The following is a 21,896-nucleotide window of genomic DNA, read 5'->3' on the forward strand; positions in this document are numbered from 1 at the left end:
GCAGTTGTGTTTTACATGCTATGATTTTAGGAGCCGTAGGAAGGTTACAGATAAAGCCTTGAATCATAAATTTGAGGTGCTTTTTTTTTTAGAAGATTTCTTACACATTCTCAGGTATATTAGTTATAAAGTGGGAGGCTTGTTTCTATAAATCTTTTTGACAAACACCCCGAGTAAAAAACAAACAAATCAAAAACAATTTCTGCAAACTAAATGAGAGGTGACATAATTTCCCCCGGAGTGAACACGCACTCCTTTCCCTCCTGTACACCTGAAGCACCGGCAGTGAAATTCATGTTAAAACATGTAAATCCAGGCACTATAAGGACACACGCCTGGAGCGACCTCGTTCTCCAGCGTTTCCACTGTTAAAGGCAGCTCTGTCCTATATCTCTCTGGGATTTGCATGCTAAACAAAGCTCATTCTGCAGCAATGTTATGCAATTCAACTGTTTATCCATAGGAAGAGAAGCGAAGCCAACATATTTGAGATAATTCAAGAGAACGAATCAGAGCTTTGAGGATGGAGATTAAGAAACTTCAGCTGAAACATCCATAACAAAACAGTCAAACTAAAGATTAATACAGATCTGAGCTGCAGCAGCACATCATGGCTTCCTCCTTCAGCTTTGTCGGTATTCTGGAGAGAAAAATAAATTGGCCAGGCCCCTGAAACACATTCGCCCTGCGCCCCTCGTTCATCAAAACATGGAAGAGGATTCAGAGAGTCCCGATGAACTTCAAACACCTTCTTCCTCCAGGTAGCAACCCGGCCGGCTGCACCTGATTCATCACTCAAACCTGAGCCATGCCACACAAATCAAGACACAATGTACAGGCTCTCACTTACTTCTCTTTATTTATGACTCCTGTCACTGTTTTTGTTGAAATATAACTAACATTTTGTGCTGCAAGTTCCTCAACAACCTCCTATTCAAATTGAAATGATTAAGAAATGAGATGTTCACTCCAAATACACAAAATCTTACACAATATTTTTGGTTTAGTTTCAGTCCATAATATCTTCGTACACTTGGAAAAAGACGAAGCTAACTAGTAACGGTTTGGCAAGATGTAGGAGCTTGTTTTAAGTCAATAAATCCTTAATATTAATAAAAATGTACTAGTTCAACTTGTAATGTGGATAAAATGTCATGTTAAGTGAAATCTGCCAGTTAAAATAGTACTTTTTTTTCTTTTACCAATATTTAGGGATTACTGACTTAAAACAAGTTGCTCTTTCTAAAAGTTACTTGTAATTTAGTTCTCAGTTCAAGTGAACTAAGACATTTATACTAGAAACTAGACTAAAAATACTTGGTGAGACCGTCTCTTTCTGCTGTGTTTTAGTGCTGAGACAAATCAGGACAGGGTTCACCCCCACCTAGTGGTGAGCCGCGGTACTGTATGTGCCGTGTTGAGGTAATTCAATCAGTCTGATGATGCTGTGAGGGCAGCGCTCTGTCAGAGCTGCATGAAGACCGGCGGGGCTGGGGACTGCAGCTCCTGGTCCAGCAGCCTGAAGTTCATGGCGCTTTTGTTGCTCCGCGCCGTCTGTCCCAGCGAGCGGTGAAGCTGTGCCTGGAGGTAGTGGACGTCCCGAAGGCGCTCCTTACAGTTCAGCCTGGAGAAATAAGACTCGGCCTCGTTGAGACCGTCAACAGCCAAAGCTGCCGAATGCTGACCTGCCAGGAGACGAGAAGCAGAAGCAAAGAGTCAGATGTGAGATCTTCCACGTCCATCAGATTCAGGGGGTTAAAGGTCACCTAGATGGCCCTGTCCTTTCAGCCTGAAGCCAGCAACAGCCATGTGACAGCGAGCTGCCAGCAGCATGGCGCGGCCTTTGTCGATGACGGCTCCGTGGGCGAGGATGGGCTCCATGGCTTCATGGAGAACGTTCAGAGCCTGCTCAGGGATGCCCAGCATCAGCTGAGGAGGAAGAAACAGAATCACCTGATAAAGGAGTCACAGACTATTTCAGTTGTACATTATTGTTAGTCCAATTGATGTTTTCTTTTACTTTTAGTACTTGGCAGTGGAGGGCACACTTCCGCTAACCTGCTAACAGCTGAGCTACTTTTTCGCTCAGCGCTTTAGACAACTGAAAAAGTTTAGCTCAGCTTCTCCTTTATTCATTTTTCTGAATAAATTCTAAACTTTAATTTACTTAAATGTTTTGTAAACTTTCAGTCGAATCTGTGCTGATGTTTTACTTATCGACTTTGATATCCATGCTCTTATTTTGAAATAGATGAAGAGCAGTTCTGCTTCCTCTCCTTTATCCCCAAACCCCATAACTTTATTTAAAACATGAGTATAGGAACAAAATAAATCGTAGAAAATAAGACGTAAACATAAACACAATATTAAAGGGCATTACAGAAAATGTAAATTATAATGTTAAAATGAAATTGGTGCTTGAGCGTTGTAGTCTTTCTAGGGCTGATATCATTTGAAGTGAAGTTAGCGCTTTAGACATAGCTTCCTCCAATTACCGTGATTTGCTAAAAATGTGCTTTAGCAAATCTTTTGTTTTTCTTCCAAGCTCTTTTTAACGGTTTAAAGCACAAAAAGGTGCTTAACTAGTCTAATGATTAGCGCCTTATGGTTAGTACAACTAACATTTTAGCTAGTGATTCCCACCTCTGGTTCTTGAATACCAAGATATTCTTTGAGCACTCATCTATGAATAATTTTTAGCTTTTCTGCTTGTGTAGATTGTATTTACTCTTACAGGTTTATTTTAGTAACTGCCCAATCAGCCATCAAGTCTGTAAACTAAATAAAGAATGACGGAAAAGTCTCCCTATTTATTTTATACATCAACTTGACAAACACTTTTCTGTTCTGTATTTTCTAAGAAGATGTATTCTACATGCGAATAAAGCCTGCAATCATGCCAGCGAGTTCTGGAAACATTTGAAAACATTTACTGTGGAGCTTAAAATCTTGCAAACCAATCTGCTTCGGACGTGAGCCAATGCATGGCAGCTTTCATCCAGCAGTAACACCTCCCACGCTGCATGGAAGCTGCCGATGGACGGACACAGCAACAGGCTTTCTAGTTGTGGCTGACCTGAGTGAAAGCCAGATGAAGGATGGCCTCCGAGGCCAGGGACTGGAGGTGGTGCTGCCTGGCCAGAGCCAAGGCCTGCAGGAGGAGAGGAAGAGCTGTGGAGAAGCTGGACGACTCCCAGTGGAGCTCTGCGGTGGACAGCATCACTCTGCGGGAGGCAGGCGACAGTTAAAATCCGACTTGCTGGAGTAAGTATGGTGCTTTTTCTTCTTCATGCTGCAGATTATCACAACGAGAAGGTGTGCAAGAACAACGCAAGAGCCGAACCTGATGATGATCTCCGTGCACTTGGTCTTCTCACAGTGAACCTGCAGCTGCTGCAGGATGCTGTAGGCCTCGGTGCTGCGGTTCAGGGCCTTCAGGACTTGGGCTTTCCTGCCAATAAACAAACTTTAAACACTGCACCAAAGATAACGGCCCCTCCAGGATGGTGTGGTGGTTTGTTGTGACAGTAACAGCCTACAATTACTATCTATGTTTCCATAACAAATGTGCACAAATCTTTACCTACATTCTGTTTATGTCGAAAAAATACAAGGTAGCAATGCTACCGTTAAATAAAAATAAGAAATTAAAATCCTGCTTGTATAAAGGTTGTTAATGTGGTAACTCATGGATCTAAACAGTTACATGAAATTACATTCATAATAATATTTCAGTAACGGCGCTCATTATCTATCATTTGATTTATTTTTAACTTTTTTTTTAAACATTAATTAATTTTTTTCCAATTTCTAACAACTTTTGTCCTTGCCTATGCTTTGACCATCACTGTGATCTTGCAAAAAAGTTACAATTGCAGCACATAACCTGTTCAAAAACAATAAGATTTTAACATAACCCGTATTTAAAGAGAAAATAAAATATTCAAGCACCTTCATGAAATGGCACCCTTAATGCATAATGTCCTGAGAAGTGCGAAACAAGAACGCCATTCCAGTTAGCATAAACTAAACATACAGAATAAGCAAATCTTACAGAGAATTTCAAAAATGATTCTAAGGGAAAAAAAACTCTCTTAAAAGATTCACATCCAAGAGACACTGTGAAACAGGTCGACAGGGATTGGTCAAAATTCAGCTGAGTTGCAGTGATTGGTCAGAAAATAAGGAAGTACAGAAAAAATGGCAATGACTTGTGAAAATGTCAAGTCAGCACAAAATTTGCGATTGGTGTGTGTATTTGCAGTAATAGCTTATTAACTCCAGAACTTCCTAGAAGGACTGAAGTAGCACTGCTGTAGGTGGTTTGGCATTACCTGTACAGTCCCTCCGTTTTGTTTAAAGCAGACATGGCCTTTACAAGCGGCTCTGCTAAATGGTACTTCCTGTTGTTCATGTGTCTCTCAAACTGGATTTTCAGATCGCAAAGCATCCAGAGCTGAAGGAGGAGGAATACTAGAGTTAAAGGATGGTAGATTGGACATTTAAACATATGATATGTAAATACCTGAGGTAAATGAAATGCATATCTGCCAGGGTGTGAGCTAATGTATTAGAGCAAGAAGAAAATACCTTTGAATGTTGTGTGTGAGGAGGAAACTGTTCCTTCAGATGCTGAAAAATCTCTGAAGTTGCACTGTACAACCCCTGCATCAAAAACAAGACAGATGGGAGACGCAGTCCAGTGTTTACAATCCAGCCACAAGCTGCAAAGTAAGCCTGTTTAACATTCACTACCTATGTTTACAGTGAGATGAAAACGCAGCTTCTCAGTGAGAGTCGGGACAGAGAGCAGCAGTGTTACCTGTTCGGCGTGCAGCTCGGCCAGGTGGCACAGAGCCACAGCGAACGCCTCCGTGTTGTTCTGATGGACCCCGAAGTTCACCGGTTCTAGGCTGCTCATGTTGAGAAGGAGCTGGGCCTGCTGCAGAGCCATGGTGCTGCAGAGCGTAACGGAAGCAGCATGTAGCGCTTATAAACAGCATGTTTTTGTTTTTACGTATTTGTTCAAACTGTCAACAGCTTGTGGCAGTAAAGCAGATAATCTGTGAAGATATTGATCTGCTCCACCTTCCGCCATCTACAGAAATGCACCGGTCAGAAACAACCAATCAGAGCCAGGAGGAGGGTCTTAGTGCTGTTAATCATATTTGTGAACACGCTGCTCAATGAGCTAATGGCAAAGAAACAACTTACCTTTCCTAAAAAACTGTTAATTCTTCCTCATTAGTGGCTACGCTAATTAGCTTGAACATTCACCACAGATTTCTTATTGTGAACCAGCTGTAGGAGTGTGAACAGCATGTGCATGAGAGTGATCGACAGCGCTAAGACCCTCCTCCCAGCTCTGATTGACTGTTTCTGATCAGGCGGTGTATTTCTGCAGATGGCAGTAGGACGGCAGGGAGAAACCAAAGGAGCTTGATTTCCACAAATGATCTGTTTGGTATTATACTATCACGACATCATGACAGATTTAATAAATATGAAAAAATATACATTTTCATAAAAGTTAATTCTGCAGCTTTAAAAGAATGTATAAGCTTGTTTGCTTTTGCATAGTGAACATTAGCTCATCATGGGTGGATGGACTGATTTTACAACAAACATCTGTATTGAGTTTTTAAAACAACTGGGTTTGAACTTTATTGGTTATGTAAATATTAGAGCCAGTATGTATCATTTGGATATGAAATAAGGGAAATGCAAGTAGAATCAAATCTGTGTGTTGAATTACTATTTCTTTAAATCGTTGAAGTTTTTGGTTTGATGATCATTCTCCACCAGAAAAAGAACCATTTCAATGAATCACTAAAAGACAGAAAGTGGTGGAGCTTCATGTCCGTGATGAGAGCATGAAAACCACAACTGTAAACACTGTTTTATTTTAGAGAACACTGAAGAGCGTGTGTGTGTGTAACTGAAAACCGCCCGTTAGCAGCGCCGCGTAGCTAAGATCCTCACCTCTTGCCATACATTCTCCATATGGACGTGGTCTGAGCCAGGCTGATCTCAATCAGCTCCGACAGGCTATGCTTCCAGTGCAGGATCTCCGTGTCCTTCAGAGCGTCCATCAGTTTGTGCGCAGCCTTACCCTGCATCGCCCCCTGCTGGACCAGCGACTGAATGTCCAGAGATCCCAGGTACTGCAACAGAGAACAAGTCAGACATGTTGGTGGCAGATGTCGACCTCGGCTGGGGGAAGTGATGTGGATATAAACAACTGGAACTGATTGTTACTCAAAATAAATACTTAATACAAACAAAGGAAGAACTGAGCCCACTGGATGTTTACAGAACGGTCATGGATTACAGAGCCGCTACTCTGCACTTGAAAGGTTTTCAATGGCTTTGGTTCAGTTACATAAGGGACTCTCAGATGGGAAACTTAAAAGGAAATTATTTATCGTTTTAGGCTGTGTAAAAAGCTTCAGATCCGACCAAAACACAACACAAATGTGGAGAAACATTATTTATTTGTTGGTACTTTCATGCTAAAAGAAACTCTTGATAAATCCTGAATTCATTCAGGATCAATTTGATTTACTTTTTATTCTACTGAGGTCAGAAAAAACTCAAATCGCTTTGTGTTCCGTTGTTGACTTGACTTTCATTTTGAGTAAATTTCCTGGATTTTCAGCCTGAAATTCCCACAAAAAGGTATAGAAATAAAAATGTTTACCATTAAAATGAATAACTAAACTGTTTTATTTTGCATTGGACCAGATTTTAGAAGGGACTTACAGCGACAGTAGCCCAGGTTGCCAAGGATTTTTTTGGTGGGAGTGCGGAGGTCACCACCATTGATGTACAGACTACACACAGCGTGTCGGACACTAAAACTGGCTCTGGCCCACATCCTTCTAAATCCAGTTCTGCTGTTTAAAGTCAAATAAATCAACTCAACTTTGTCAATATTGTACAAGTTCAAAATCTATTTTGTCGAAAATAATTAAAAACAAGTAAGTTTTTTAGTTTTTTTCAGGCTTTATTTTTTTTACTTTCCTAGATCTAGACCAAGTCTAGTCTCTCAAGGTCAGAGCCTTATCGCCTTTCTGATAGAAATAAATTAGCCGCTGGAGCTTCTCCAGACATTCATTATACATATAATCAATCTACTGAATTCAGATAGCCTCATTAATCCAGAAACAGTGGAAGCACCACTGATGGAAGGAGCAGGCGGCAGAGCTCAATCATAGCAAATAAAACATCTCCATGCCTTTCTTAAGGTGTTTTTAAGGTACACAGAGATATAAGAGGGTGAATGAATTTGAGCAATTTTTAGTTCAAACAGATCTGACTGAGAGAAACACCAAAATGGACTTTTTTCTGTCCATACATAAGGGTTTCACTGAAACTGAAGATTTTCTGCTGGAGGTGAAAATTGCAGGTAAAAAGAAACGATAAAGGCTATTCAAAGAAGGACCAAAAGTAAAAAGAAATAAATAAAAATAAACAGGAAGAGTCAGAAAACGTTCAGTTTTTGTACACTTTTCCCATCGTAAAATTCAAGCACTTTTCAAGGTAAGTTTTCAAACTTTTAAAGCACCAAACTTTGGAGATAAAACAACACAAATTAACTAAAAAAAGATTCACTATTATTTAATATAATTTATCACTGTTGTTATGCATTGTGATAATAATCTGCATTCTACAGCAGGGACAAGGTAAACTAAAATATAACAAAACTTCATGACTCATGAAATAATTCTGGTGATTCCAGCTGATATAAACAAGAAAAGTTCAGTCTGATTTCATTTCAAACAGCGAGAACAAACAAACAAACATGCATGTCGTTTTACTAAGGTAACATGGTACAGACATTTCCTCAGCGGACTTCACAATCATAAAAATTAATCTGCAGCACGTACAACAGCCGACACCAAACTAGTGAGCAGATTCTCCACTGAAAGGTCACGTTGCACTCACCGGCAGGCAGAAATGAGCGGCCATTTTCACAGAGTCCTGAGTCAACACCGTGCTTTCCGATCCCTTCATGTGTTCCAGTGTGTAGAGCCAGCTCTGGGAGAGAAATCTCTATGAGGATCAAACCATTCATGGCAACGTTACTGTGGAGTCAGAGCACAAGGCTGATTGTTTTACCAGACAATGCTGCAAGCACACGTGGTCGTTGGACTCCTGGGCAATGCGGATGGCCTCCTGCAGAGCCAGGTCGGCCTGCTGACTGAAAGAACCAAAAAACATTTCTTCATTCTGTCTGAACAAACTCAAACTGCGGCCCTCCAGCTCTGCACTCACTAGTGGCCGAAGCGGCAGTGCAGGCTGGCCAGGTTCAGCGCGGCGTAGCGGAGGCTTCGGCCGTAGCCCTCGTCTCCGTTGCTCTTTCCCTCGTTGCCGGACAGGATGAGGCGGTCGAAGTAGTGCAGGAGGCTGTGAGCAGAGAGGAAGATGTCCTGGACTCTCATGCTGTTCAGGTAGTTCAGGTAATGCTGTTGACGGGAAGAGGAGCAGAGAGCTGCTGTAGGATACACACCGTCACTCAGGTAGCATAAAACCGCTACGCTGTGGCGACTCGCAGGATAAATGACAACTTTTCAAAGCATGCAAGTATAATTATTTCACAAAACTGTCCAACACAATCCAATTTAAAACAATAATGTGGTAACAACTCTGTGCACAGTAAATCTGGAGCAAACTGCAAAACAGAAACACTGAGTTCCTTTAACTCTGGACTAAAACCTCTCCAGTTTAGAGCAGCTTTGGACCCATAATCACTGACACACTGAACATTTGTTTTTAAGACGTAGAGCACTTTAAACTGCCCCGCTGCTGAAATGTGCAACACAAATAAACTTGGTTGATTGACAGATAAATATACTTTACTTTATATTTACTTTCTGATAAATATAATTAGGCATATTTGTTATGAGTTATAGTAATAATCCTATCTGCAACATTTCTTGTTTTTATTTTTGATTTATATACACTATAAGGAGAACGAGAGATTTATGACGATGCATCTATTACACGCATTCACAATAATGAATCACAAATTAAATTTAATTCAAAAACACTTTATCTCAAAGGGAAATTAAATGTCACTGTAGCTCCTATCGTCTAAATATCTTGAAAGAGTCACGATGGATGAAATTTAATGTTAACTAAAACACAGGATGAAGAGGTATGTCTTCATCCTCCAGACTGCAGAATAAACAGCGGCTACATTTAGCTGCAGTTTTTAAGGGAATGTCCTCTCAGTGCAGAACAGCTTGGCCTGCGCTGGGAGAAGAGCAAGGTCATCAGAGCTGGTTAATTAGTTGGACTATTTCCTCATGTAGTGAGTCTACAGCTGGCAGCGCCGCTTGCTGCTTGCCAAGTTTCTCTTTTAAAACGGCGTGACACAGCGACCTGCCATGAGGTTTTAAAGCTGCGTTTCTTCTAAGCGAGGGAGAAGTGTATTTGTTCAGTCAGCTGACTGGCAGTGCGCAGCATAAGGTCAGGGATGGGCAGAGCTGCATTATTCTAAGTTCACACTTTCTACTGTATCTAATTAAAACGGCTTTAATCCGCATGTTAATATTTTTACAAAACCTTTAGACACCATGGAAACGGTGACCTGCGTGATTTGGGATGCAGTTAAAAGTTCTGCCGGGCCTCACCGCTTCTGCAAAGTCCGGGTTAAACTTCAGCATGTTGTTGAGCTCCTCCTGCAGCGCCGCCGGCCTGAGGGCTTTGTTCTCGTCGTTCTTCAGAAGGTAAGCCTGCGGAGGGACGTTTCCAGAGTCAGAGGGGGCCGCTTCGACGCCCCAAAAACACATTCGGGTCCGACGGATCCCTCCGAGCAAAGTTACGAACAATACTTCATTTAGACTTCATCCACACTCACCTGTCTAGCAAGAAAGTATTCGGCCTGTTTTTGAGAGAGGGGGCCCCGGCTCGGCGTGTTGTCACATCTGAAACAGGGACACAATCTGATGTCAACTTTTAAAAACGTCAAAGTAGGGCTGAAATGATTAATAATGGATTACTGAATTAATGGTCAACTAATTTAGTAATCGATTACCTGAAGTATACAGACTCAAAGAAAGGCCATCTGTGGAAACATTTTATGTAGTAATTGAGCCAAAACTCTACAAAATATATTACATTTAAGATAAAAACGCCCCTGCCTGTAAATATGTCTTATCCAAAATTCCTCAAGTATTAGAGTTTTAGCTTCGCTAAAGGAATGCTGTTATTGCATTTTAGGCTATAAAATGTTAATTTTCTTATTTAAAAAAAGGTTATTATTTGTTTATTTCGATCTTTTAATGCATTTCTAATATTGCAAAACGAAAAATCTAATCTTTTTTTTTTTTATATCTGAATAACCATCAGAATAATCAATTCCTAAAATAATCAAATGATGCCAAACTGCATGTAGTTCAAGAATTTATTTTTGGCTTGACGGCGATCGCTAGTGGTTAAAGTCAGACTTTAAAAACGAAACGCACGTCCGGCTGAAAAGAACAGCATCACTAACCGAAGTTCGGACTCGTGCAGTGGAGTGTCCAGCTCTTCTTTGTCTGCTCTGTCCCCCACGGTGTCCTCGGTGCTGGTGAGGTCCATGTCCGAGTCATCTGCAGCCAGCGTGGGCACACACACCTGCCCGTCCGTAGGCTTGGCGTAGTGGCTGTGGTAGTAGTGCTGCAGGGACTTGTACAGCTTGTACACCTGACTGAAAGACAGCTTGTTGTATGCCAGCAGCATGTGCCTCATGAAAAGACCTGGGGAGCAGACAGAATACTGGGAAACGGAGGACTTCCAGAGAAAAACAAAGCACCTGCCACATGAGGTTTGACGTACCTACAACGCTGGTTTTGTAAGCCTCAGAATCGAAAGCGGTGAACGGAGTGGGCAGAGTGGAGAAGAAGTACTCCATGTCTTTCAGCTCTCCATCTGCCATCTCATGCAGCCTTTAAGGATTAGAAGAGACAAGCTCAGCGACTTCCTGCAAACCCCTTTTCCACGCCACAGAGGATCAACACAAACTATGTCTGCAGGTTTATAATTAACAATTGTGAACCCACTGTTGCCAAGTCAACAACTTGTTTGCTGAATTGAGTGACATTTCAGACAAAAAGAAAAATTGGTATCAGGCAAAATCGGAATTGGCAGGTTAAGCTTTTTAAAAGATCGGTAAGCGGCCAGAAAACTGCGATCGGTGCACCCCTAGTTTTTATGGCATGTTAAATAGTGGCCAGTACATAAGTGGCAGACCTGAGTTTGACTGCATAGGCGGTCTGAGGACAACACTCCTCCACAGTCTTCAAGAACTGACCAAGAGTCAGGTCTGGACCCTGGAAACGACATAAAAAACACAGTGAGCAACACATACGACACTACGGTAAATACAAGGAAGATTGCATAGACTAAGCATGAAAAACTGAACCTGTTGGAGGGGCAGGATGAGCTTGTTCAGCCGCCTTCTCTCAGGCAGGGTGATCTTTGAAGAGGTCATCTCATACAGCAGCGCCAGCACGGAGATTTTATATGGACTCACCCAGTCTTTAATGCCGAACACATTAGCGTGGACCACCCCGTTAGTCATCATGGGGTTAAAATACAAACTTTCATGCACACTCGCCATCCTTAAACGGACTAAGCACTAAGCTAAAGACAGCTCGGTGTCCAACATGCAGCAGAGAGAGTAAGCTAACTATCTCACCAAGTCCCGTTAGCGTTAGGAAAGTCGTCTAAAAAGAGCAAGAATAACTCTGCATTCATCTTGGAAACCTCTGACATAAAGGTTTTAGCTCAAAATGCGGGTATAGTTCAACCTCATAACAAAATATGTGCTATCTTCCGAAAATTGACACAAGTTGGCTGTTTTGCTTTCAAACCGCCCTCCTTCTGTCGCCTCAAAGAGACGTCATCAAAACGACAGGAGTAGATTAGCGCGTCCGCCATATTGTAAGTGGCAAAGCCACTTTGGAAAGTCCGTAGTCCGATTTAGCTTTACAAATGATAGCTAGACCAGGCTTAGTTCTGCTAATTTGTTTTTCTAAAAAGTATTAAGTGTAATACTACTATACTAGTAGTAGTGATTATCATCATAATCTTACAATACTTACAATTATCATATTCTGCCTATCTACTTACCTGACAACTCACACTTCATACAGAGACAGAACATTGTCAGCTATAAATCTAACTAAACCTTTCCTATTTTAGGTTAGGATTCATTTGGTAAACTTCAAAACAGAACTAAAAACACAAAAGTAACTAAACATTTTAAAATTAGCTGCTATTACTCTACCATTTAACAATTAGAAACAAATTGAGTACTCCCGAATGATATAAAACAGAATAAAAATGTTACGCTTGGCGTAGCCTTTGCCTTTGTTTCCTCAAACTTGCCACTCACAGTATGGCGCCATCTGAACGCTAATTCGCCTCTTTTATGTATATGAATATCTTAAGCAGACAGACATCAATAAGATATAATAACTATTAGACTCATGAATACTCTGTTCTGTTTACAGCTCATAAAATTGTACCTTCATCATGATGTTATACTTTTCCCAAGATTACTTTATCTGAGCCACTCGGTTGTCATTAGGAGTATACACTGTCCTCCAGTGGTTAAAATAAGCATGCACCAATTTGAGATAATTACAAATTGTAACCACTGGAGGGCAGTGCGGAGTCGACATAGGATTTCCCGTCAGATCACCTGAAACACACTCAAACAGCGGGCTTTGAATTTTCATCTTCAGAGCTGTACATTCAGCAGACAATACTGAATCTTCTTTTAATTTCAAGCATAACAAATACTGATCCTATTACCAAGGGTGACATATGACTGATCTAAGCGGAAATTTATGTGCTGTGATATGTTTCTTTGAACAAAAGTGAATCTAGGTCAAAGGAGACATCTGAAGGTATATAAAATTTTAATTGCATTCTTCATCTTTATGGTAGATCTGCCACTTTGAAGAAAAAAAAGTTCTCTGCACATATTCATGGGATGCATATCACAGAACATAACTTATTTAGAAAGACATACATTTGAAATGACTTACAGAAACTGAACAGGGTTGCACTAAACTTGATCTGATCAGGCTTCAAGATTTGTACTTAAAAAGAAAAAAAAGTCTAAATACTCATGCAGTTGTGTATGACAGACTCTCTGTCTAGCTTGGGCAGATATAAGTGATTCAAAAGAGCCCTGTTTATACCAGAGTGTTGATGTTTTCTCATTTGACAGATGGCTTCGGCAGTCCTGGGAACACTGGAGCGGGCTATTGGCTCAATAGCCATGCAGCAGGCTTCTGTGCCTGTTGCTTCACACATGCTCCAACAATATGTTGGTCCTCGAGTACCGCTGGACTTGTTGGTAATTAAAAAGGACTCCGACTTCCATCAAGGTAAACGAGCATTTTTAATGTTTTTTTTGTTTTTTTTTTAAGAGAATAAATGTGTATTTTATTGGCTGAGAACCGTGTAATTAAACAGATGCATGTTTGGCCTCCATTGCACATATGTTCCCATCAGCTGCATCCTGTGTTCTGCTTTTAGTTATTCTTTATGTTTCATATTGCATCCATTCTCATTTGCATACCGATTTGTTATTCGCTTTCATTATATGTTTCACCGTTAGACTCTCTCTTCCTTTTCCAAAGTCTTACATAAATCCACCTCATGCAGAAAAAAAAAATATGATAAATTGACATTTGAGTTAGTTAGGGGAAAAAAAAAAACGGAAAAAAGTGACATGACTTTACCCAGAAGATGGCACTATTTGATTTTCATACATTGCAGGCAGGTTCCTGTTGCCCCTCGTGAGGAGGCAGCACCAGGACTCCTCTCATCTCTCTCTGTCACGTTCTTGTTGGTGTGAAGTCAGCGGACAGACAGACAGACAATAATTCCCATCTTAGCTGATATTTTTCAGAAAAGCTTCAATAAATTTACCATGAATGCCTCTGTCAAGACATGAGTCATCGTGAGCTAACATTACCAGCTGAATGACTTTGGAGTTTTTCGGGGGGATGTTTGATGTTCGGGGAAAGCACAAACCCAACAGCGATTTTTCACATCGACTTTTGCATAAATCTGCCAATCTGTTTCTCTTCCCAAAAAAAAAAAAAAAAAAAAGAAAACGTCTCTGTGCAATCCGTTTATAATTGCCTTTAATACATGCAAAGCTATACAGGGGTTGTCTCTTCATGACAAAAACAGATGTCCCCGTTTCAAGCCTTTACACAGCAACAGCAAGTTTTTGACGGTGATGCTTATTCAGATCTAATGGTGATGAAGATGAATACAGCCAATGGCTCTGAAATGTGAAGGTCACAAGGGAGTGCTCTGGTGTGCAGTCCCACTGATGGCCTCCAAAATGGCTCCAACATTCACTCAAAAACCCACATTTCTCAGGAAACAGTCTATAGCTTTGCAGCATATCACTCTGTTGGACATTTAAATATGTGTACACACACAGTTTTGTTGTTCTACCAATAAAATGTCAAGCTGGAAGAAGAATTTGTTTTTGCTGCCTTTACTGTGTGTGCATGCAGTTTTTGTTTGCATTCTCTGAAGCACATAAACGGTGTAAAGTTTAATGGTTTTCCCATAATTGACACATATTCCGCATTTAATCCTTATTAGTCTTATATATCCATCAGTCCCAGCTGAAAACAAAATTGGTCAATCAAGAATTTCTTTATTGCACTCGGGGTTGATTATTTTATTTAGGGATTCTTTTCTATGTTTTGTTCGTGAAATTATACATTTACTATACAGTATATTGTTGCATATTGTGTCTGAAAAACTCTGTGTTTTTTTGATTAGGCATGCACTGATTGCCAGTTTTCTGGCCGACTGGTGACTCCAGATCTATAAAAAGCCTGACCAGCTGAGTCCAATTTTAACTGATACAATTTTTTATTTTTTTGTCTGAAATGTTGCCAAGCAAGAAAATTGCTGAGTGTACAACAGTGTGTTGACTGTTGTACACTTTAATTGTGCAGACATGACCTGTTGGGGTGGAGTATCAGTTTGGACCTTTGCCAAAGAAAATAAGATCGGCTTCACATGTAAGTATCGACCGATCTCCCAAAATCCCCCAAGCATCGACATTTTGTTGCCAAATTCCCTGTCATGTGTTGGCACAATGACAGTAAAGTCTATCAGTGTACGTCTAACTTGAAATAATTAAACTTTGCAATTTGCCACCTTGAAATTGGGTGTCTGTCTCTTTAAGAAGCTCCTACTCTTTCTGACACTCCATCTCCAGCACATCGTCATGACGACAATGTTTCTCCATTATGCCGTCACTGAGAAGAAGCTTGTGTGATGAGCTCAGACCTGCGGTTCCACCAGCTGTTTACTCGTTGCTGGGAGGGAATACCATTAAAAAAACATAAAATAAAGCTAAAACAAAAACTACATTTTATATGACACACCTTTAACAGATTCTAACAGAGATCTTCTTCAGTCTTTTTGTTGAATCAGACTGTACGGGGGGAGTTTTTCCCGAATGTTGTCTGTTTCTGACTCTTTAAAGTCTGTGCAATATGGATTGCCAAAGATAAACTTATTGCACCCGAGAAATGACAGACCTCTGTGTACGCTGACCCTGAGTCAGCCTCCTGCTGCTTACTTAGTGACTCTAAATGGATTAAGTTGTCAGCTGGACGGCTCATCCGAGATTTTTAATATCCAGGCTGAGGTATATCAAGCAACCGTCTGCCAAGTGGTATCAGAGGGATTTACTTTGGCTTTATTGCTACTTTCTCCCTCCACCTTCCTTATCGGCAGTAAGGTATGGTCGTGCCCTCTGCGATTCCTTCAGGATGTTTCCACTCCACGTCAATAAGTCTGAGAGAGGAGAGAATAAAATCCTGAAAGTCTAGAGGGAAGACGATGTGTTTTAATTTCAGCTCATAAGTGCAGAAAGTAAAAAAAAAAAAAAAGAAGAAAAAAAACCCCACTTCTGGATTTATTAGGTTCTAATCCAGTTAATCCGGTTTTCCGTGAGGTGGACCACCATCACCTCCACTGAAGATCCCAACCCAGAACAAATTGTGCAGTCTTACAGAAAGTGATCCAGATACCAAAACATTGATGTTTTTTTTTTCTTACCTGTTCTCCTCTTCTCTGGCGGGTTTCTCGAGGTTTGCCTCGGCACGGCTGTGTATTCAACAAACAGACAAACAAACCGTTGGATCTCTGATCTCCCAGCTTGCTCCCGTCTCGGCCGAGCCAAGAAGGCAAACACAAACACAGAAGAATCAAGACGGTTTAATGGATTTCCGAAGAGCAACAAAACCGATCAGAATATTGCTAACCTTATGTGAGAGAACATATTACACCATAAATGACTCAAACATCTCTATGTAACCATTCATTTCAACCCCAGATTTCCAGATTTCGGGGCTATTCTTCTCTCATTTTGTTCAAGAATCAAAGGGAAGAATTGAAATGTGGGAGAAGTGTGTGTGTGTGTGTGTGTGTGTGCGTGTGTTCTCCACAGAGAGAAACATGTCTGTATGTGCTCGTGCATTATTGCTCTCGAGCCAAATGTGTTTGGTTTGTTCAGCCTGTTTTATTTGTGCCTGTTTCTGTATCTGTGTGTGTCTGTATGTGTGTGTGTGTGTCTGTGTGGGTGTGTGTCTGAGCTGCCGCGTACTGCTGAAATATCTTCTTTTTCCTTTGGAAGCATAAAAATATAATTAGGCTTTTAATAGCCAGTTATTGGTTTCTTTTTTACACAGTTTTTCTTTTCTTTTTTTTCTTTTTTTTTGTAAATGAACAGAAACAGACCACACACTCCCAAAACACTTTATCACCAGAGACAGGGGAGAAGGATTCCTGATGGTGAGTAGAAACGCATGAATTAATTTGAGGTTTAATGTTGAGAGAAATCTGTGAATCCACACTTTCATATTTTTAACATGCCTTCAGAAAGTGTTGACACCCCTTGAACTCTATCAAAGCTTGGACAGATTCAAACCCACAAATTTCAAGCGTGTGTTTTTGTTTTAGGTGTGATAGATCAACACGGAATAAAAATAATAAATTCACGTGCTGGTAAAGTATGGGAAAGTAATGTTTTGATTTAACCAATATTTTTCTTCTTACTGAAGGTCATATTAACTTTTCTGAGTGAGTCCCAACCTGAATCTGAAAGATTCTGACTGAATAGTTTGTAAAACCGTCTTTTGGTGCACTTACAGCTTTAAGTCTTCACATAGATAATATTGGAGAATTGAAGGGCGGCTAAACTCTAAAAGATATAAGTAAAAGAAATGACGCATGGAGACGTAGTTCTTGCTGCTAGGCCATAGACGAGCCGGAGATTTATTACACTACCACGGATTCCTCATTACAGTTTCATCAGTTCAGTACTCAAAAATCTTCCAAAGTCTCAACAAAAAATCTCCTCATATTCTAAAGATCAACCTTTTTTATACATTCTCATCCTCACTGATGTGAGTTGGAAAGTTTCAACCAATGGCGTTGCTACCCTTGATTTGCATAAAGATTCTGGCGTGCCTTATACTAAGTGTGTATTGGACAACCTTTAAAATATTTGAGACCTCATGAACTCAACTTCTGCTCCATTTCAGAATTGCTGAATAGGACAATTTATCTCAAATTGTTGTTCTTATCTTGTCCAAACTGACATCCTTTCCAAGTCATTTTTTGGTTCCATTTGTACTTTGCACGCAAATGGAAGGAAAGGAGTCGGTCAGGTCAACCTAGAGAGGCGCCAAAATCCTTTTCACAAAAACAACTCCTTAAATAGTATTTCCGCTCTTACAAAAATGACATTTTTGTCTTTTCTTCTTTGCACAATCACTCAAGCTCAGTCAGATACAATGGGCTCTGTCTGAGAACATCAATCTACAAGTTTTACCACAGATTACATAATATTTCAGGGCTTTGACTGGGTCATTCAAGTACATAACTATGCTTTTATCTGACCCTGGGGTCTCCAGCCGTTGCCCTTTAACCTTTAAAATGTCCCTGCTTCAACACCTACATCAGATAAATAGGCCATTATCAGAACTGTAGAAGTAGTTCCACCATTTGAGTCGGGTCATGAAGGGTCAGGGACACATTTAAAAGTCGCACCGGCCTACAAGGACCGGCGCGACTTCATCTCCTGTTGGAAGGAAAACCTGAGCTTCAGTCTGAAGTTGCTTGGAGCCTCTAACAGATTTTCTTTTTTTATTTATTGCCCAATAAATAAATGCATCACAATAGCATGATGCTGCCACCACTGTATAATACTAATTTATCATACTAATTTATCCATGTCATAAAATACATCTCAAAATATGTCATCCAAAAGATAATCTTTGTTTTTTTTTTTTTGACCCATCAGTATCTGATACCAAAGCATTTTCCAGCTTCAGTGTTGAAATTGATTCAACGAGGCGTGTCAATTTTAACTACACATACGTGGTGTGAAGACGCAGCAGGCAACCGATCCAGATCAACGTCATTTCAACAGATCCATCTCCGTTTTTGTGAACATTTTCTCTCATGAAAAATCTCAAGGATATCTGTTTCCGGCTCCCACGCACAGATCTTCTCTCTCCCTGTCTCACAGAACTCAAGGTAATTCATTTCATACAACACAAAGTCATTTATCACCTTAAAAGAGTGACAGGAACAAGGTGGCAGCAGGAGCTCAGGCTGCAGGATTCTATGCTGGGAAAAAAAAAAAAAAAAAGCAAAGATTGGTTTGATTAGTTTCCATCTTGCCACTTTATACCGAGGTAGGGCTGCTTGTTATGCAACGCCCGTCATCCAGGGCCTCGATGAAACACGTAGGACTGTTTTCAAGGCAACTGTTAAAGGTACAGTCTGTCAAAGTTTAACAAGCAGCGATACAGAGTTGTAAAGATGGTGGCTGCCATCTTAAACGCCGTCCACCCACGACTTAGAATCTCTGGAGCTTGTGAGCGTGAGACATGATTCATCTGTGCTGGCCGAAGATGCTGACTGCTCCGCATGGACATCTAGCAGAACAAATAAGCCACCTGCTAATGGTCAGGACCCGAACCCAGAAGGGCTGACACGAGGCTAATCAGTCCGGCTCAGAGCAGGGGGCGGGACGGTCTCATCCAACTGGGCTGGAGCTCATCCTCATAACAATGTTGCACAACAGGAGATATATTCGGTGTAATTTAAAAACCTGAAAAATAAATGGCCGCCACAGAGAAAGTCAGATGCCCCACTGTGAGCGTTTGGGCTTTTTACCTCCCCGCTTATCCTCCTCAGTTTGTCTGCTGGATTAAATTTAACGTCCTTGTCCTTGTTTGTCACACTTAAAAAAAAATAAAAAATGTTTTAATTATAGCCAAGTCAAGCTATTTCTTTAAAAACTAATGTCAATCCTGACCAAAGGAGATCAGATGTGCCGTACTTCAATGACATGTCCTTTATCTTTGGAGGCTGGCTAACAGAAATAGGCCTCAGTGTGACATCATGGTCACATTCAAGGACCACCAGAATGAAACGCTAATTAAAAGTTCACAAACAAACTTCAAATAAAAAAAAAAAATCTGTTTCTGTACATTTTATGAAGTGCCAATAAGTAAAACAATTCTCTTCTTGACATTGGTGATGATTTTTTTCCCCTCCACTCTATAAATGCACCAAAATTAGAGGTTTTGTATTTTCAGTGTCAGTCATGCTCCTTTAACAAAAACTCAATTAATGAAGGCTTTAAATTAAAACATTATGAATGTTATTAAATGGGCAGCCTTATGCAAACTCCAGACACATAGTGCCTATTTTATAGCAAAATCAAACAACTGTGTCACATTCAGTTTCTATAAAATTGCAGTACATGTCAAACACAACTTAAATGAAATTCAACTTGGCAATTTGACGCCTTGAAATTGGTCCCTGTCTCTTTAAGAAGCTCCTGTTCTTTCCGACACTCTACCTTCAGCTCAGCAAAGCCTTTCCATTTTACAAACATCCTGAGGAATGCTGGAGTGAGAAAATAGTTTGCATGATGAACTCAGCAGATGTGCAGCTCAATCAGCTGTTTGCTGCTGCTAGTCTGAGGAGCTGAGTGAGGAATAGTTGCCACGGGAGATTCAAAACTTTCTCAACACGCATGAAAGAAAGAGAGCAACTCTCCAGGTCTGTTTTTGATGTAACATTACTGCATGGTGTAAAGCTCAAAAAACAATTTTACATAACACTGCCCCTTTAAATAACAGCTTTTATCGATGTTACTTAATTTTGTTTCCAAAATGATTACTCTTTCTTGTTCAAGAATATCTAGGCTCTTGGTTAAAAAAATGTCCACAACTGTTTCCTCCATACGAATGCACAGGAACGTGTTTCTTTCATCAAACTATTTTTCTCTTATTTTTTTCTTCTTCTGTTCAAAGTGCTGGTAAAAAAAATGCCCCATAAATATAGTTTCTTATCCGAACAGCGTTTCCATTGTCCTTATGTCAAGATGACATACCGTCTCACCTGTCCAATTTCAGCTTGACCCATCAGATATCATTAGTAGTGGCCTGACAGCCGTGAAAGTGTCAAAGAGTAAATGATGTCGCAGGATGGGTGTTGCTGAAGCTATACATCACAGGATCTCGACCACCTCGCCTTGCGGTAAAACTACATCGTTACACATTACAATGAAGCATGCTGGAAACCAAGAGGAGCTTTCTGGTAAAAGCAAAAAGAAATCCAGACGAGAGAACGTCTGAAGTACATTTTGTTTTAAATCGATAAAACAGAAAACGAACGGACTAATTGATTTTTACAATTGAATGTTTTCATACATCAGGCTTTTTTTTTTTTTTTTTTAGATGGATTGCTCAGTGAAGGGGTTTTATGTAAATTACACATCCACATCTTATTAGGAGCTGTTTATGGTTTTAAATGTCAGTCCGCCGGTACAAGCTCTTATTCTGCTGCGCCAGCATCCCAGGGACGGTCATTAAACCGGGCCGAGCTGCTGGAAGTGATCTCCTCTTTCTGCTGATGAACTAATTGTACTCGTACACAGTAATAACACCATTAAAACGTAATACCCCGGGGGTCATTGCTTCAGATTTCATACAACTGTGTGTTGCTGGACTAAAGGAGGAAAACAAGTGCTTTGGCTACAGTAGCATTAACGCTCAAGATTAATGATTAATCCTCTTGACCAAAGAGAAAAACTCTCTGTTAGGATCTGTGTTTTCTGTGTAGTTTCTGTCTAGTCCTGTTTTCCCCTGAGTCTGTCTCGATTGAACCCAGCTGTGTGTCGTTCCTGTGATTACCCTCCCAGTGTATTTAGTCCCACCTGTTGTCAGTGTTCTTTGTCGGATCGTCGTCGTGTCTCACGTCTGTGTCTGTTCCTGTGCTGCCAGAGATTTTCTGTTGTTCCTCCTGGTTTTTTCATTAAATTATATTTCATCATGACTACCTGGGATTCCCGGCGTCTCTCTCACCGCTCTCAACCACACATCATGACACTCTCAGAAGAGCAAGTGATAGTGACAGTGAAAGGAGGGCTGTTTTATTCCTGTTTACTTGTAATTGTGCTCAAAGGGCACACTAAATAATTAAATAAGAAAAAAAAAAAACAAACCTTGCCCCCCAAGTTGTAATGGCTCACTCTACAAGCTCCATCCGAAGTAACACTCAGGTATTCATTGTTACCATTTATTCAGAGGGGATAGAGAGCGGTTCAACTATTGGGAAGCATCATGCAGAGATAACATCAACAGAGACTGGTGACGTTTTTTGAAAGATCGTGATTGCCGATCAAAACATGAAAAAGGAACAGAAATAGGCTCAATGATCAATAAGCGATCTCTTTGGATGTTATCTTTGAGTAATGCTCCCCAATTATTTAACCATTCTGAATAAATGGTAACAATAAAGGTCACAATAGTTCATCTACTCTGTGT

General features: G+C 40.5%; 1 protein-coding gene across 1 annotated transcript; it reads right to left on the bottom strand.

The window, feature by feature from the left end:
• Positions 1-1,337: 1,337 nt before the first annotated feature.
• anapc5 (anaphase promoting complex subunit 5) lies at positions 1,338-11,892 on the bottom strand. The gene is made up of 17 exons (XM_015027701.1): positions 11,411-11,892; positions 11,239-11,318; positions 10,825-10,934; positions 10,502-10,745; positions 9,866-9,932; positions 9,639-9,740; positions 8,278-8,468; positions 8,122-8,203; positions 7,948-8,040; positions 5,983-6,164; positions 4,823-4,958; positions 4,591-4,665; positions 4,335-4,456; positions 3,344-3,451; positions 3,077-3,224; positions 1,767-1,929; positions 1,338-1,685 (listed from the first exon to the last, which is right to left on the bottom strand). Exons 1-17 carry the CDS (start codon positions 11,606-11,608, stop codon positions 1,465-1,467), a joined length of 2,322 nt encoding a protein of 773 aa, XP_014883187.1. The 5' UTR covers positions 11,609-11,892; the 3' UTR covers positions 1,338-1,464.
• Positions 11,893-21,896: the final 10,004 nt, after the last annotated feature.

This window comes from Poecilia latipinna, unplaced genomic scaffold (assembly GCF_001443285.1).
Source record: "Poecilia latipinna isolate Pla-1442-1.1 unplaced genomic scaffold, P_latipinna-1.0 Scaffold8, whole genome shotgun sequence".
In the NCBI taxonomy this organism is placed as follows: Eukaryota; Metazoa; Chordata; class Actinopteri; order Cyprinodontiformes; family Poeciliidae; genus Poecilia; species Poecilia latipinna.